The following is a 13,535-nucleotide window of genomic DNA, read 5'->3' on the forward strand; positions in this document are numbered from 1 at the left end:
AACCTCATTTAAAAAAATAAAAATAAAAAAAGGACGTGCAAAGACACAGAGGTTTATAAAAAAGTAGGTGGCTGGTAAGCGCGCGGAGGAATCTGAACAGATAATGAAAGTTGAAACATCCACAGTAAACGGCACTCGTTTAAACGAAAAACTCCGGCCGCGCAGTTCCCCGGGAGGAAACAAACATCACAAAGTGAAGCAGAGACGTAGACACGCAGACCACCGAGGCCAGGTTTGCAGGCCCTCACCTGCTCAGGCAGATTGGCAGCGGCTGCGGGGGCGGGGCGAGCCTAACGTCACTTCCCGTCGCGGCCGGCCTGGTCCTCTCGCGCGATGACGGCCAGCGTGGAGCCGCGGGGGCGGCGCCCGGGGGTCGGAGTGGGCGTCGTGGTGACCAGCGGCAGGCATCCTCGCTGTGTCCTCCTGGGGAAGAGGAAAGGGTCGTTCGGAGCCGGCAGTTTCCAGCTTCCCGGGGGCCACTTGGAGTTCGGGTAAGCAGCCGCCTGGCTGACTGGGAAAACAAAACGGGCGCGCAGAGGACGACGTCGCCGCCTGCGCGCATCCGTGCGTGAGTGCGCGCTGACGCTGCGTCCCTTCTCGCGCGTTTGTCTTTTCGCTTGAGGCCGGCAGGGGGTGCTGTTCTGGGCGAGGCAGGAGCAGGAGTCGCCACGTCCGCGTGCGAGCTGCCCTCGAGGGGTCAGCTCCTCTCGACCCCTGACGCGGCTGGGCGCTGTGAGTTGTCTTTTTCCTGCTGCTTGCGCTTGAAAGGCCGGAAGTGCGTATTTACAGGCCTCGAGTAGTGTAGTTGTCCCGTCAAACGTTTGCACGGTTTGCTGGCTATTTAAACGCAGGCGGTATGTTCTTTTCCTGCTCCCGTAAGTCTTCGTAGCGCTCCAACCAAGCGAATGGTTGACGGAAACCCTGGGCCTCTGTACCTCCCTCGTTAAAACGGGGAAATCGCCCGAAGTACTCCCTAAGGTCTCCCTCTCTGCTTTGACTTTCTGTGAATTGAGGTGTCAGACCGACAGAGAAAGCTTAGTTCTACACAAGGGTGAATGAAGAAAGGCTGAGCTTGACCTAGAAGGTGGGTTCACCCAGGCTCTTGGACTCTTTAATCGATAGAAATTGGTAAGATGCCAGAGGAGGAATTTAGGCAGAGGTTTGTCGGGGCTCGTGCTGTAGCCGGAGGGAGGGAGCGAGAACAAGAAACAGGTGCCCTTGCTCGCTCTCCTGGAGCGGGAGGTGGTGGTGAGCTGGTTTCTTAAATGGAGTGGGGCGTAGGTATGGATCTGCGGGTTGCGCAGAAGGTGCGGTTAACTTAAGTGGTCTGCCTGCTCCCTTGGTGGTTCTGTATGTGGAAATCATGCCTGGTAACCCTGCTTCGCTCTGAGCAACTCAAAAATGGCTGTAGGTTTGTGGCTTTTTTTGTAGTTTGTCTTTAATTGCCCCAACTGTGCATGCGTTATTTTTAGTCTCTAACTCTGTCCAGGTGCGAGCATCCCCGGAAAGGGTCCCATCCTATCTCATGGTGAGAATAAGGATGACCTCTGCAGCAGATAAACAGCATCAGAAACGTTCAAGGGGCTTCCCAGGTGCCGCAGTGGTAAAGAATCCGCCTGCCAATGCAGGAGATTTAACAGAAGCAGGTCGGGAAGATCTTATTAAGGAGGAAATGGCAACCCACTCCAGCAGTCTTGCCTGGAGAATCCCATGGACAGAGGGAGCCTAGCGGGCTACAGTCCATAGGGTCGCACAGAGTAGGACACAACTGAAGCGACTTAGCAGCAGCAGCAAGCTATCACTTAATAAATAATAAAACTACTAGATTAAAAATCAAATTGCACAGACAAGCACACCCCTTGATGGTGCTGGGTGCAGAAATCATGTGAGGTACCCTGCTTTTGCTCCTGGCGGCTCACAAGTGGCAGTTGGGTTTTTTAATCTTGTTTATAATTTGTGCCAGCTGTGCATGGCAGATGTGCGCTGGTCTACTTATTTTGGGTCCCTCATTATTTCTTTTTGTTCTGCCGGATAGAGGAGAGGAGACATAAGGGTCCCAGGTCTCAGCCTGTCCCACCATCAACGGGATGGAGGGAGGGGGGATGTACACTTATGGCTGATGGCATTGTTGTGTGGCAGAAACCAACACAACATCGCAAAAATTAAGAAAAATAAAAGTAGTATTTTGGTATTCTGGTCCTCTTCCAGGCGTTTGTGTTTCCTTTGTGGTGGGGAGAGGAGGTGCGGGCCCATGTTTTGCTCTCTTTCTGCCGCCGCCTCTTCTCAGTGTTTCTGATTTCTTTCTCCCGAGAGTGCCGAGGTCGGAGGGGAGGGCGCGGAGCGTTCCCTGGGTGGCGCTGCTGCGCTCCATGTGCCCTCTGGGTGCAGTATTAACGTGTGCGCTCTTTCTGAGGGTGTGTTTGGTGGCTGGTTGGAAGTCCTCCAATCCTACAAGGATTTCTGCACTGCACAGTTCCCTGACACAGGTGACCAAAACCAGGAGCCGCCAGCTCCTGGTGCTAGCTAGCACACCGCGCTACATCTTCTTTCTGCCGGGTTCCCAGTAGTCTCACAGCATCTACTTAGCCCGAAGAAAACATGATGCTCTCACCGCCGCTTATTTTCTCTGCTCAGCCATCGTGGGCTGCTTTCGCCAGTCCCCTACCGTCCAAATGCCTAAAGTGGGGATGAGCTGCTGTGTTCCCGTGCATCCCTCACACCTCGGGGCGCACTTCAGACTTCCCCAGCTCGTTCCCTGCTGGTCCTCTGCTCTGAGGCACCGGCAGCCCTGTATGCTTCCACAGCTCAACCCTTTAAGTGGGGGTGACGCACCGGTGCCTCCTTGAGAGTCAGTGGTCACCCCGTCTCCATGACCATTTATTTCTCTTGGAGAGCCTCTTGGTTGGTTTGGGGGCAGAGTTGGCCCCCCATCAGGAAGAAAGGGAACATTCCTACAGCCTGAAAACTCACAACTTTCCTCCTTCCACAAAGATCTGTCTAATGGGTAGAGTGAGGGTAGATTAGATAATTAGAGAAATAGTCAAGGTAGGAAAAATAGAGAAACAGTATTTTATTTGCTGGATATCTCACATACTAAAGTGCTTCATAAATATAAGGAAATTTAAAATAAAAGTCACTGAACCACACAGATTTCTTTTCATACTTGTTTTCACTTGATACTCACGTACTTTATCTGACTATAAAATTCCATTTGGAACCATTTCTAAAGGGGGATACTATATATTTTTAATCTTGTTTCATGTATGAAAACTGTACAGTGAAATGTTTTAATTTATATGCAGGTTTTGGTAACTTTTAGAGTATCAGTTCTTGTCAATATCTAGTTATTATGGATCATATTGAAGGTGAACTAATCACATAAGTGTATTTTAATATTTTGTGAATGCCTTTTGTTCTCAATTTTGAGGCATAAACTGAAATTCTGAACCTACTGGAAAAGACTTTACTTACTTCTTGATACACTTACAACAAGCCTGTAAGAAAGTAGCATTATCTTTTTACTAATCCAAGGTGGAAAGGAATGGACTTTGAACTCAAACCTAGGTCTAGTTAACTATAAGGCCTGTGCTCTTAACTGATACATCAGACCACCTCCTGGTTGCATGCTGCTTCCGGGCAAGTGAACTAGTGCTGGATTGGCTAAATGTTCATTTTTTGTTGTTCAATATGAAGTCCTTTTGGTCTTCAGATAACTAGATACAGGCTAAACAGTATCTAAGGGTTGTTGATTTATTGTTTTAAAGCATGGATCAATTACAGCTCTTTGGGGTTACACTGGAAATTTCTAGCCAGAAATTTCATGGCTAAAAAAAAAAAAAATGAATAAATAGAATCGAATATGGTGGTGTGTTTCTGTTTTCCAGTGAAACCTGGGAAGAATGTGCTCAAAGGGAAACCTGGGAAGAAGCAGCTCTTCACCTGAAAAATGTTCGCTTTGCCTCGGTTGTGAATTCTTTCATTGAGAAAGAGAATTACCATTATGTCACTATTTTAATGAAAGGAGAGGTGGACCTGACTCATGATTCAGAACCAAAGAATGTAGAGCCTGAAAAGAATGAAAGTAAGAGAATTATATACAATAGTGCGTTTTCTACGAGAGCATGTCTGAAGGAAGATTATGTCACCATATGAAGAGAGTTAGAATGTAATTATACTTTAATTAGAGCTTAACTCTACTTAAGTTCTGAAGACATAAGGATAGAACAGGAAAGAGAATGGGTCTAGAGCCAGACTGCTTGGTTCTTCCGCTCAGAGATTTGTGACCTCCAGCCAAGTTCTTTAGGCCTCTGGGCCTCTTTTCTCATTTGTTATAATAGTAGCTACCTCAGATGGGTTGTTGTAAGGATGAAATGAGTTATTACCTACAGTGGGCCGGTCCTAATGAACACAGTAAGTACTCAGTGTTAGTTTTATTGCTAGTGTTTAATTTTGTTTCAAACTGACTTTTTTAAGCAAAACATTTAATGTGCCTTCCTAGAGAGATAGTAACTTTCTTTTATAGAAAATGATTAACTTGCAAAACACCTAATCTGTTGCCTTCTGGTTGAATTGAGTGCTCTGAAAGCTTTAATGACAGTAATTGATATCCTTTTATTTACTGTGTACTACACTTTGTCCCTGGGGCTTCCCTGCTGGCTCATAGGTAAAGAATCCACCTGCCAGTGCAGGAGATGGGGGTTCGATCTGTGGGTCAGGAAGATCCCCTGGAGTGGGAAATGGCAACCCACTCCAATATTCTTACCTGGATAATCCCATGGACAGAGAAGCCTGATGGGCTACAGCCCATAGGGTCGCAAAAGAGTCAGACAGGGTTTAAACAACAACACGGCAAGGTATGGGGTCGGGGGCATGGATGCACCACCCTCCCAGCAGCTTCACGTGTTCAACTCTGAAGCTTTCTGAACCCAGTTGTGTGGAGTTTTTATGAAGGATCATTACGTTATGGGATTATTATTATTGTGATTGAGTAAACCATTGCCCATTGATTAACTCAAACCTCCAGCCCCTCTCCCCGCCCCTAAGGTGGAGTGTGGGGGTCAACCCTGTGATGATGCCTCTGTCTTCTAGTCAGCACCCACTTCCCGAAACGGTGTAGGAGCCACCAGCCATCTCATTAACATTAACTCAGCCTTGGTTGAAAGGGGCTTATTATGGAAAACATAAGTGAGTGATCCCTGTCACTCAGGAAATTATTAATACAAAGGTTTTAGGAATCCTGCCAGGAAACAGGGATGAAGACCAAATACATATTTCTTATTTCATGATATCACATGAAGAAAAACACAAGAAGGATCCAAAGGCCTTCAGCTGGACTAGGGTACAAGAAAAATTATTCACGCCTTAAGAATGGGAAGCAGGATTGTACCAGATTCACTAGGGGAGCTGATAACTGGCCAAGGTACAGTGGCTCGGGGCTCTTTGTTTTATTTATAATAGAGGCATGCACTCTGCCCCGTGTTCATCAGGCCCTGGATCTGAACAGCCTGCTTCAGTCTTCTAGTCACTGCATCTTTCCTCCAGCCGTCAGATTATAATTAGAGGGATTATCCAGATGCTTCCTTCTCTAGGAGGCTCAGTTAACTGAGCATCTTGCAACACGTGGTTAGTGTGTGCCTCCCCTCTTCGTCCCCCACCTCTCCTCGCCCCTACCCCCCATACTGTGTGGTCACAGGTACTGATCAGCCCTTCCAGAACTCGTTCCAGGTTCATGGATTCTTTGTCTCCTTCCTTCCCAGAGTGAAACTACGTATCTGTATTTTATAGGCAGAGAAATGCTTAATGAAAGAAACAGCAATTACACATAGATATATACATGTAATCATAAACTAATTTAGAACATAGAATTCTTAATAATCATTGTATTTTTGTTGTTAATATAATATTTAAACATTCACCTATAGTGAGCATCTGTGCACGCTCAGTCATGTCTCTCTGCGACCCCATGGACTGTAGCCCACAAGGCTCCTCTGTCCATGAGATTATCCAGGCAAGAATACTGGAGTGGGTTGCCATGCCCTCCAGGGAATCTTCCTGACCCACAGCTCCTGCCACATACCCTGCATCACAGGCAGATTCTTTACTGCTGAGCCACTGAAAATTATGTTTGTATAGCCAAGATAATGTGTAGCATCACTCTTGCGCTTCATTTTATTAGTAGAAAATCACTTTTTAAATTAATTTTTCTTAGTACAGGTTAACTAGCCAAAATGAATATGCTTTGTTTCCTTTCAACTGAAGAAATTGCTTTAATGTCTTTCTTTTCTAGGTTGGGAGTGGGTTCCTTGGGAAGAATTTCCTCCCCTGGACCAGCTTTTCTGGGGACTACGTTGTTTAAAAGAACAAGGCTATGATCCTTTTAAAGAAGATTTGGATCATCTGCTAGGATATAAAGGAAGTCACCTAGAGGTGAACAAGGAGATTGACTGAGTTGGTTTGTTTTTTTTAATGGGTTGGCCAAAAAGTTCAGTTAGGGTTTTTTTTGTATGGTGACTATAGTCTTGCTTAGTTGTCTCTAACTTCATTTAAAACAATTTTGTGAGATTGTATTGTGACACCTGTCACAGCAATGTGCATTTTTTAAAAGAAACGTATCAAAATTGGTGAATTTGGGGGTAGCCATTTTAATATTGAAGATGGAAGAAAAAAAGCAACAATTTCGGCATATTATGCTTGATTATTTCAAGAAAGGTAAAAATGCAACAGATACCAAAAAAAAGATTTGTGCAGAGTATGGAGAAGGTGCTGTGACTGAGCGAACATGTCAAAAGTGGTTTGCAAAGTTTCGTGCTGGAGATTTCTCTCTGTATGATGCGCCACGGTCAGGTAGACCAGTTGAAGTGGATAGCAATCAAATTGAGACATTAATTGAGAGCAATCAACATTATACCACACGAGAGATAGCCGACATACTCAAAATATCCAAATCGAGCGTTGAAAACCATTTGCACCAGCTTGGTTATGTTAATCGCTTTGATGTTTGGGTTCCACTTAAGTTAAGCCAGAAAAACCTTCTTGATCGTATTTCCACTTGTGATTCTCTACTGAAACGTAATGAAAGTGTTCCGTTTTTAAAACAAATTGTGACAGGCAATGAGAAATGGATACTGTTCAATAATGTGGAACGGAAGAGATCATGGGACAAGCGAAATGAACCACCGCCAGCCATGCCAAAGGCCGGTCTTCATCCAAAGAGGGTGATGTTGTGTATATGGTGGGATTGGATGGGAGTCCTTTATTATGAGCTCCTTCCAGAAAACCAATCAATCAATTCCAAGAAGTACTGCTCCCAGTTGGACCACCTGAAAGCAGCACTCAATGAAAAGCGTCCAGAATCAGCCGACAGAAAATGCATAATCTTTCATCAGGATAATGCAAGACCACATGTTTCTTTGATGACCAGAAAAAAATTGTTACAGCTTGGCTGGGAGGTTCTGATTCCTCCACCATATTCCCCAGACATTGCACCTTCAGATTACCATTTATTTCGGTCTTTACAAAATTCTCTCAATGGAAAAAATTTCAGTTCCCTGGAAGACTGCAAAAGGCACCTGGAACAGTTCTTTGCTCAAAAAGATAAAAAGTTTTGGGAAGATGGAATTATGAAGTTGCCTGAAAAATGGCAGAAGGTAGTGGAACAAAATGGTGAATACATTGTTCAGTTCAGTTCTTGGTGAAAGTGAAAAATGTGGTTTTTATTTTTGCTTAAAAATCAAAAGAACTTTTGGGCCAACCCAATACATAAAAGGCAAAATAAGGTCCTGTTAAAGAATAAAAAATATCTACATTTCAGAACAACTCCATTTTACCTGAAAAGTCCCACGTGATGGACGGTTTATTTGTAGTCTCTTAATATACCCAACACCTTTTCATTCAGTACTTGTGAGAGATTGTGTCATGAACTGTGTTTCAGATTCAGAAAATGTGGTAACTGGTGATGTTATAAATGGTAATTCCGCTTTCTGTATTTCTCTGGTATTGATGTGTCACTTCCAGTGTGTGTGGAGGAGAGTGCAGTAGAATTTGTCTTAGTGTTTCAGTTCTAGTAGAGATCCTAATTCAAGTGCTAACACAGAATTTATCGCATTTGTTGGTTTTCCTTTCCTGTTTTGTTGTTGTTGTCAATATATTTTGACAGTTCCTACCACTAGAGCAGACAGGACAGGTCATTGGGTGTATTTCTGATTGGGAATGTAAACCTAGGGAAGCAAGTTAAACCATCCAGGATCTGTATCCCATCGTTAACAGGCCTTACCATTTTGGATCTCAGTTGATCTCTCTCGAGATTCAACTTCCTTGTATGTGAAATGTGATTAGACTAGGGCAGCGGTTCTCAGTATGGTCCAGAGAAGTCCTCAAGGTCAGAGTCGCTTTTGTCACATCCTCATTCTTTGCTGAGTGTACAGAGGAGTTTTCCAGAAACTGCGTGTTATAGGTCACTCTAGTAGAGTGACTGACTGCAAAGCAGATAAGAAAATCTAGCTCTCTCCTAGTAAGCTAGATATGGAAGAAATTGACAAAAAATGTAAAACAATGCCATGCCTCTCACTTTTTTTTTTTTTAAAGAAAAACATTATATTTTTTATAAAAATTATGTTATCATACAAGTTTTGTGTTATGGGTTTTTGTTATTTGTAAATAAATAAAAGAATTCTTAAAATTTATCAGTTTTAGTTCCTAGTATTTGTAAATAAATAAAAGAATTCTTAAAATTTATCAGTTTTAGTTCCTAGTATGATACTATTACTAGATAACATCCTACAAAAACTCTTTGGGGCCTCAGTGTTTTGTTTTTTGTTTTTTTTGATGAAGTATAGTTGTTTACAACGTTGTGTTAGTTTCAGGTATGTACCAAAGTAATTTAGATATGTATTAATGCACACACACTTTCAGATTCTTCTCCATTGCAGATTGTTGTAAGGTAAATATAGTTCCATGTATTATACAGTATGTCCTTATTGTTATCTGTTTTATACACATATAGTGTGTATTTGTTAATCCCAAACTCCTCATTTGTCCCTCCCCATCTCCTTTCCCTTCTGGTAATCATGCCTTTTCCCTGCATCTGAGTCTGTTTTGTAAATAAGTTCCTTTGTATCATTTTTTTAGAGTCCATGTATTAGTGATATCATGATATTTGTCTTTCTCTGACTGCCTGAGTGTGTCTGGGTCCACCCATGTTGCTGCAGATGGCATTATTTCATTGTTTTTGTGGCTGAGTAATACTCCATTGTGTATATGTGCCATTCTTTATCCATTATCTGTTGATGGATGCTTAGGTCGTTTTCACGTCTCAGCTATTGTAAATAGTGCTGCTGTGAACATTGGGTGTGTTAATTTTTTCAAATTTGTTTTCATCTTTTCCAAGTATCTGCCCAGAAGGGGGATTTCTGGATCGTATGGCATCTTAGTTTTTTTAGGGAACCTCCTTCCTGTCCTCTTTAGTGGTCGCAGTGTACATTCCCACCAACAGTGTTTTAGGGTTCCGTTGTCTTCCCCACCCTCCTCAGCATTTATTTGTAGACTTTTCAATGATGACCGTTCTGACTGGTATGAAGTAGTACCTCATCATAGTTTTGATTTGTGATATTGAGCATCTTTTCTTATGGCTTTTGGCCACCTGTATGTCTTTGGAGAAATGATGTTTAGGTCTTCTCACTTTTATGATTATGGGGTTTTTTTTGGATGTTGAGCTGCATGTCGGTTGCATAATTTGCAGATATTCTCTCCCATTCTGTAGGTTGTCATTTTGTTTTGTTTACGGTTTCCCTTGCTGTGCAAAAGCTTACAAGTTTGACTAAGTCCCATTTGTTTATTTTTGCTTTTATTTCTTTGGCCTTGGGAAACTGACCTAAGAAAACATTGGTACAATTTTATGTCAGAGTTTTGCCTGTGTTCTTTTCTAGAAGTTTTATAATGTCATGTCTTATTGAAGTCTTTAAGCCATTTTGAGTTTATTTTTGTGTATAGTAAAAGGGAGAAAAAAAATAAAAGGGAGTGTTCTAACTTCACTGATTTTGATGCAACTTTCAAACTTTTCCAACACCACTTGCTGAAGAGACTGTCTTCTCTCCATTTTTTCTCTCTTTTGTCAAAGATTAACTGGTGTGGGCTCTCTCTTCTGTTTTCTGGGCTCTGGGCTCTCTCTTCTGGGCTCTCCTGTTCCATTGATCCGGATGTCTGTTTTCGTTACTAGTATCAGCTGTTTTGATACGCTAGTGTTGTCGGAAGTCTGGGAGGGTTATACCTCCAGCTTTGCTCTTTTCCCTTAGAATTGCTTTGGCAATTCCGGGTTTTCTGTGGCTCCATATACATTTTAGGATCATTTTTTTCTGGTTCTGTGAAAAATGTTTGGGTACTGTGATAGAGATTGCATTAAATATGTAATTTGCTTTGGATAATATGGCCACATTAATAATATTCTTCCAGTCTGGGAGCATGGGATAGCTTTACATTTTTTTAAAAATCATCTTCAATTTCCTTTATCAATGTTTTATAGTTGTCAGCATATAAGTCTTTCTCCTCCTAGCTCAGGTTTTTTCCTGTGTGTTTTTTTTTTTAATGTGATTTTAAAAGGGATTATTTTTCACTTTGATACTGTTTTTAAAGAAATATAATAGATTTATGTAATTCATCTTGTATCCTGCTACCTTGCTAAATTCATTTATCAGTTCTAATATTTTTTGTTTAATGACAACCCACTGCAGTATTCTTGCCTGGGAAACCCCATGGACAGAGCCTGGCAGGCTGCAGTCCATGGGGTCATAAAGAGTTGGACATGCCTGAGCACGCACATATGCACCTTATTAAGTTTGTTTATCAGTTAAAAAAAGATTTCTTTTGAATCTTTAGGTTCTCAGTAATTTTTAAGAGTGTAATAAGATTCAAAACCAAAGTTGGAGAACTGCTGAATTAGACCATAAACTCATCTTTTTTCATCATGAACCCATTTCTATAAAATCCCTTGCTTCTCCTAGAGCTGGTTATATTTGAATTTTGCCCTGTCAGAAGACTCAAGTACTGTTGTAATACATGCTACAAAAGAATCTTTCTCCAATGAATGAGGATCATTTTTAAAGTTGTTTTAATTGCTTGCTTTTTCTAAATTGTAGGTGCACATTGTAGAGTTTACCATTTACAAATCTCATTTTCTGTTCTGACAAACTTGTTTTAGAGTGAGCTCAAGTAAAATTAGTCTATGTTCCTTGAACTAATGAATTTCAGTTCTTCTTACTCCTATTTGATTATTCACATCCTTCTCTTGCCTGCTCATTCGTTTTACTCCCTTCAACTGACTTAACCCCTTTCTGTCCCTGAAAGTGAAGTGAAAGGGTTAGTTGCTCAGATGTGTCTGACTCTTTGCCACTGCACAGACTGCAGCCCACCAGGCTCCTCTGTCCGTGATTTCTCCAGGCAGGAATACTAGAGTGGGTTGCCATGCCCTTTTTAGGGGATCTTCCCAACCCAGGGATCAAACCTGGATCTCCCACATTGCAGGCAGATTCTTTACTGTCTGAGCCACCAGGGAAGCCTCCTCCTTGAATGGCAGATATGGGAGGCTTGATAAGAAGAACCCAGGCAAGCCTTGTGGATGAAACTCAATAACTTAATCCCAAGTATGTTGATTGGGAATTCATTGAGGTATGTCTTTATGCTAGCTAGTACTTATATAAACAGGTGTTTTATAGTTTCAGAAACTTAACATAAACTACAAGTTTCTTCCGTTATCTACTTTTTAAAATTTTTAGTAGACAAATTCATTAGGAGCTTGTGAGGTTTTCCATTTAAATCACCAAACTAGACATGAGGGTTTACTTCAAGGGAAAAAGAAAAACCAATCTGGGCTCTTTATTTATAGCAAAAAGTAAAAAGGTAACTTTTCTATTTAGAGGGGGATTGCACTTTCTCAGCATCTGACATGTACAGTGGCATCCAGTAATCACCCTGTAAATATTTCTCTAAAAGAGCGAATGGCCAGAATAAGATTTAGAGCTGTTGAGTAAGCAGTTAATTCTTAAATGGTTGAGAACTGCCTTTAACAGAAAAAACTAATACACTGACTAGCAGTATTCTCCTAAAATGAAATGTCTATACCTCTCTGCCAGGATGCTGGCAAGTCTGAAATAGCTTTTCATGTGTTTGTTAAATCAAGCCCCGAGGTGTCCTCTATCCCAGGCAAGTCCTCCTACACCAACCCTCGAAACATCTGAGGAACATAAAGGAGAGCTGTTTCTATAGGTGTAGGGAGAGGAGCTGAAGTCTGAAATAGAGATGTCCTGAAGGTTAAAGACCTGTACAAAGTCCAAAACCAGGCATGAGAGTAGAAATCCAATCATCAGTTTAACAGGAATAATAAGGACAAGTTCCTGTGTTGGGGAAATTGCTAAATTGTTTGTGTGTGTGTGATGTACCTAAAAGGAAGGTTTAATATGCATAATTTATAAGATGCCTCTTCAGTTCTTGCTGGGGGTTTATTCTGTAATATTTAAGTCCTGCTAACTTTCTAGAATTTTTTTAAAAATCCAAGTTCTGAGATAAGGGTTTTGGGTGAGAGGTTGTAGAGCTGTACAGATAAACACCAAATGAGCATGTACACAGCAGTTTCATTTGAGGTACATGTGGAACTCCATTTTCCAATCCACTGGTCCACCAACACTCAAAGAATCTAGGTATTCCTTGAGTCCTATTTTTCCATTTCAGTTTATTTTTTTGTTGTGTTAAGTTTGTGTTGGTTTATAAGTGAAAACCCCTCAAGGGAAGAGGTGCTAAGATTCTTGGATTGTGAATGGCAGGGACCTTAAGGGCTTTAGGGCCCCAGTACTTAGATTTGAATGTGAAGGCTTCACACAGATGCCGCTTCAGCAGGTTAAGAAGCAGATTCCTCAATCTGCCTTCTAACAACACCCGAGTGATTTTCATACGCTTGGCTTGTGGCCACACTTGAGAAATACCACTTTCGAGATAAAGTGTAACTAGTTATTGTCCTCTGCACAAATCTAACATCCGTCACATGGGCTGCTGTTTTTTTTTTTTTTAAACAAAATATATATAGTGTGCCTTTTTTTTAAAAGATAAGAGTCTATACCAGGAAAAAGAGTAAACGATGCAGTACTGTCTAAAACTGAAAAATCAAAATATAGTTAACCACCAGAAAAAAAAGTGATTCTAGGAGCTGCAGTAAGAGGGAAGGTGAAGCCTGAGAGTGTTTTCCATTCTAAAACACTTCTTATAATTGATGTTTGTTATGACATTTCTATGGTAAGTTGTCAGAAAAAAAACCTACTTCATTTTGTTTCTTCTAAGAATGGCAGTCTGCCTTTAAGAAACCTACCAAAGTTGGGATTACCAGTTCAGATGGATACATCATCATCTTTGATATCATATATGAACATATATGATACTGCATTATATTTGTTCATCTTCCAGATTCTAAAGTATGTACAAAATGCAACTGGATTTATAGAAATATCTTACCTACACTGAAAGTACATTTAAAATTTTTTTAAAACATACAAGAA

At 41.5% G+C, this 13,535-nt stretch overlaps 1 protein-coding gene across 1 annotated transcript; it reads left to right on the forward strand.

Annotated features, from left to right (window-relative positions):
* Positions 1-318: 318 nt before the first annotated feature.
* Positions 319-8,681, forward strand: NUDT15 (nudix hydrolase 15). Its single transcript, XM_055542106.1, has 3 exons — positions 319-491; positions 3,885-4,081; positions 6,287-8,681. Exons 1-3 carry the CDS (start codon positions 334-336, stop codon positions 6,445-6,447), a joined length of 516 nt encoding a protein of 171 aa, XP_055398081.1. The 5' UTR covers positions 319-333; the 3' UTR covers positions 6,448-8,681.
* Positions 8,682-13,535: the final 4,854 nt, after the last annotated feature.

The sequence above is a fragment of the Bubalus kerabau genome, chromosome 12 (assembly GCF_029407905.1).
Source record: "Bubalus kerabau isolate K-KA32 ecotype Philippines breed swamp buffalo chromosome 12, PCC_UOA_SB_1v2, whole genome shotgun sequence".
In the NCBI taxonomy this organism is placed as follows: Eukaryota; Metazoa; Chordata; class Mammalia; order Artiodactyla; family Bovidae; genus Bubalus; species Bubalus kerabau.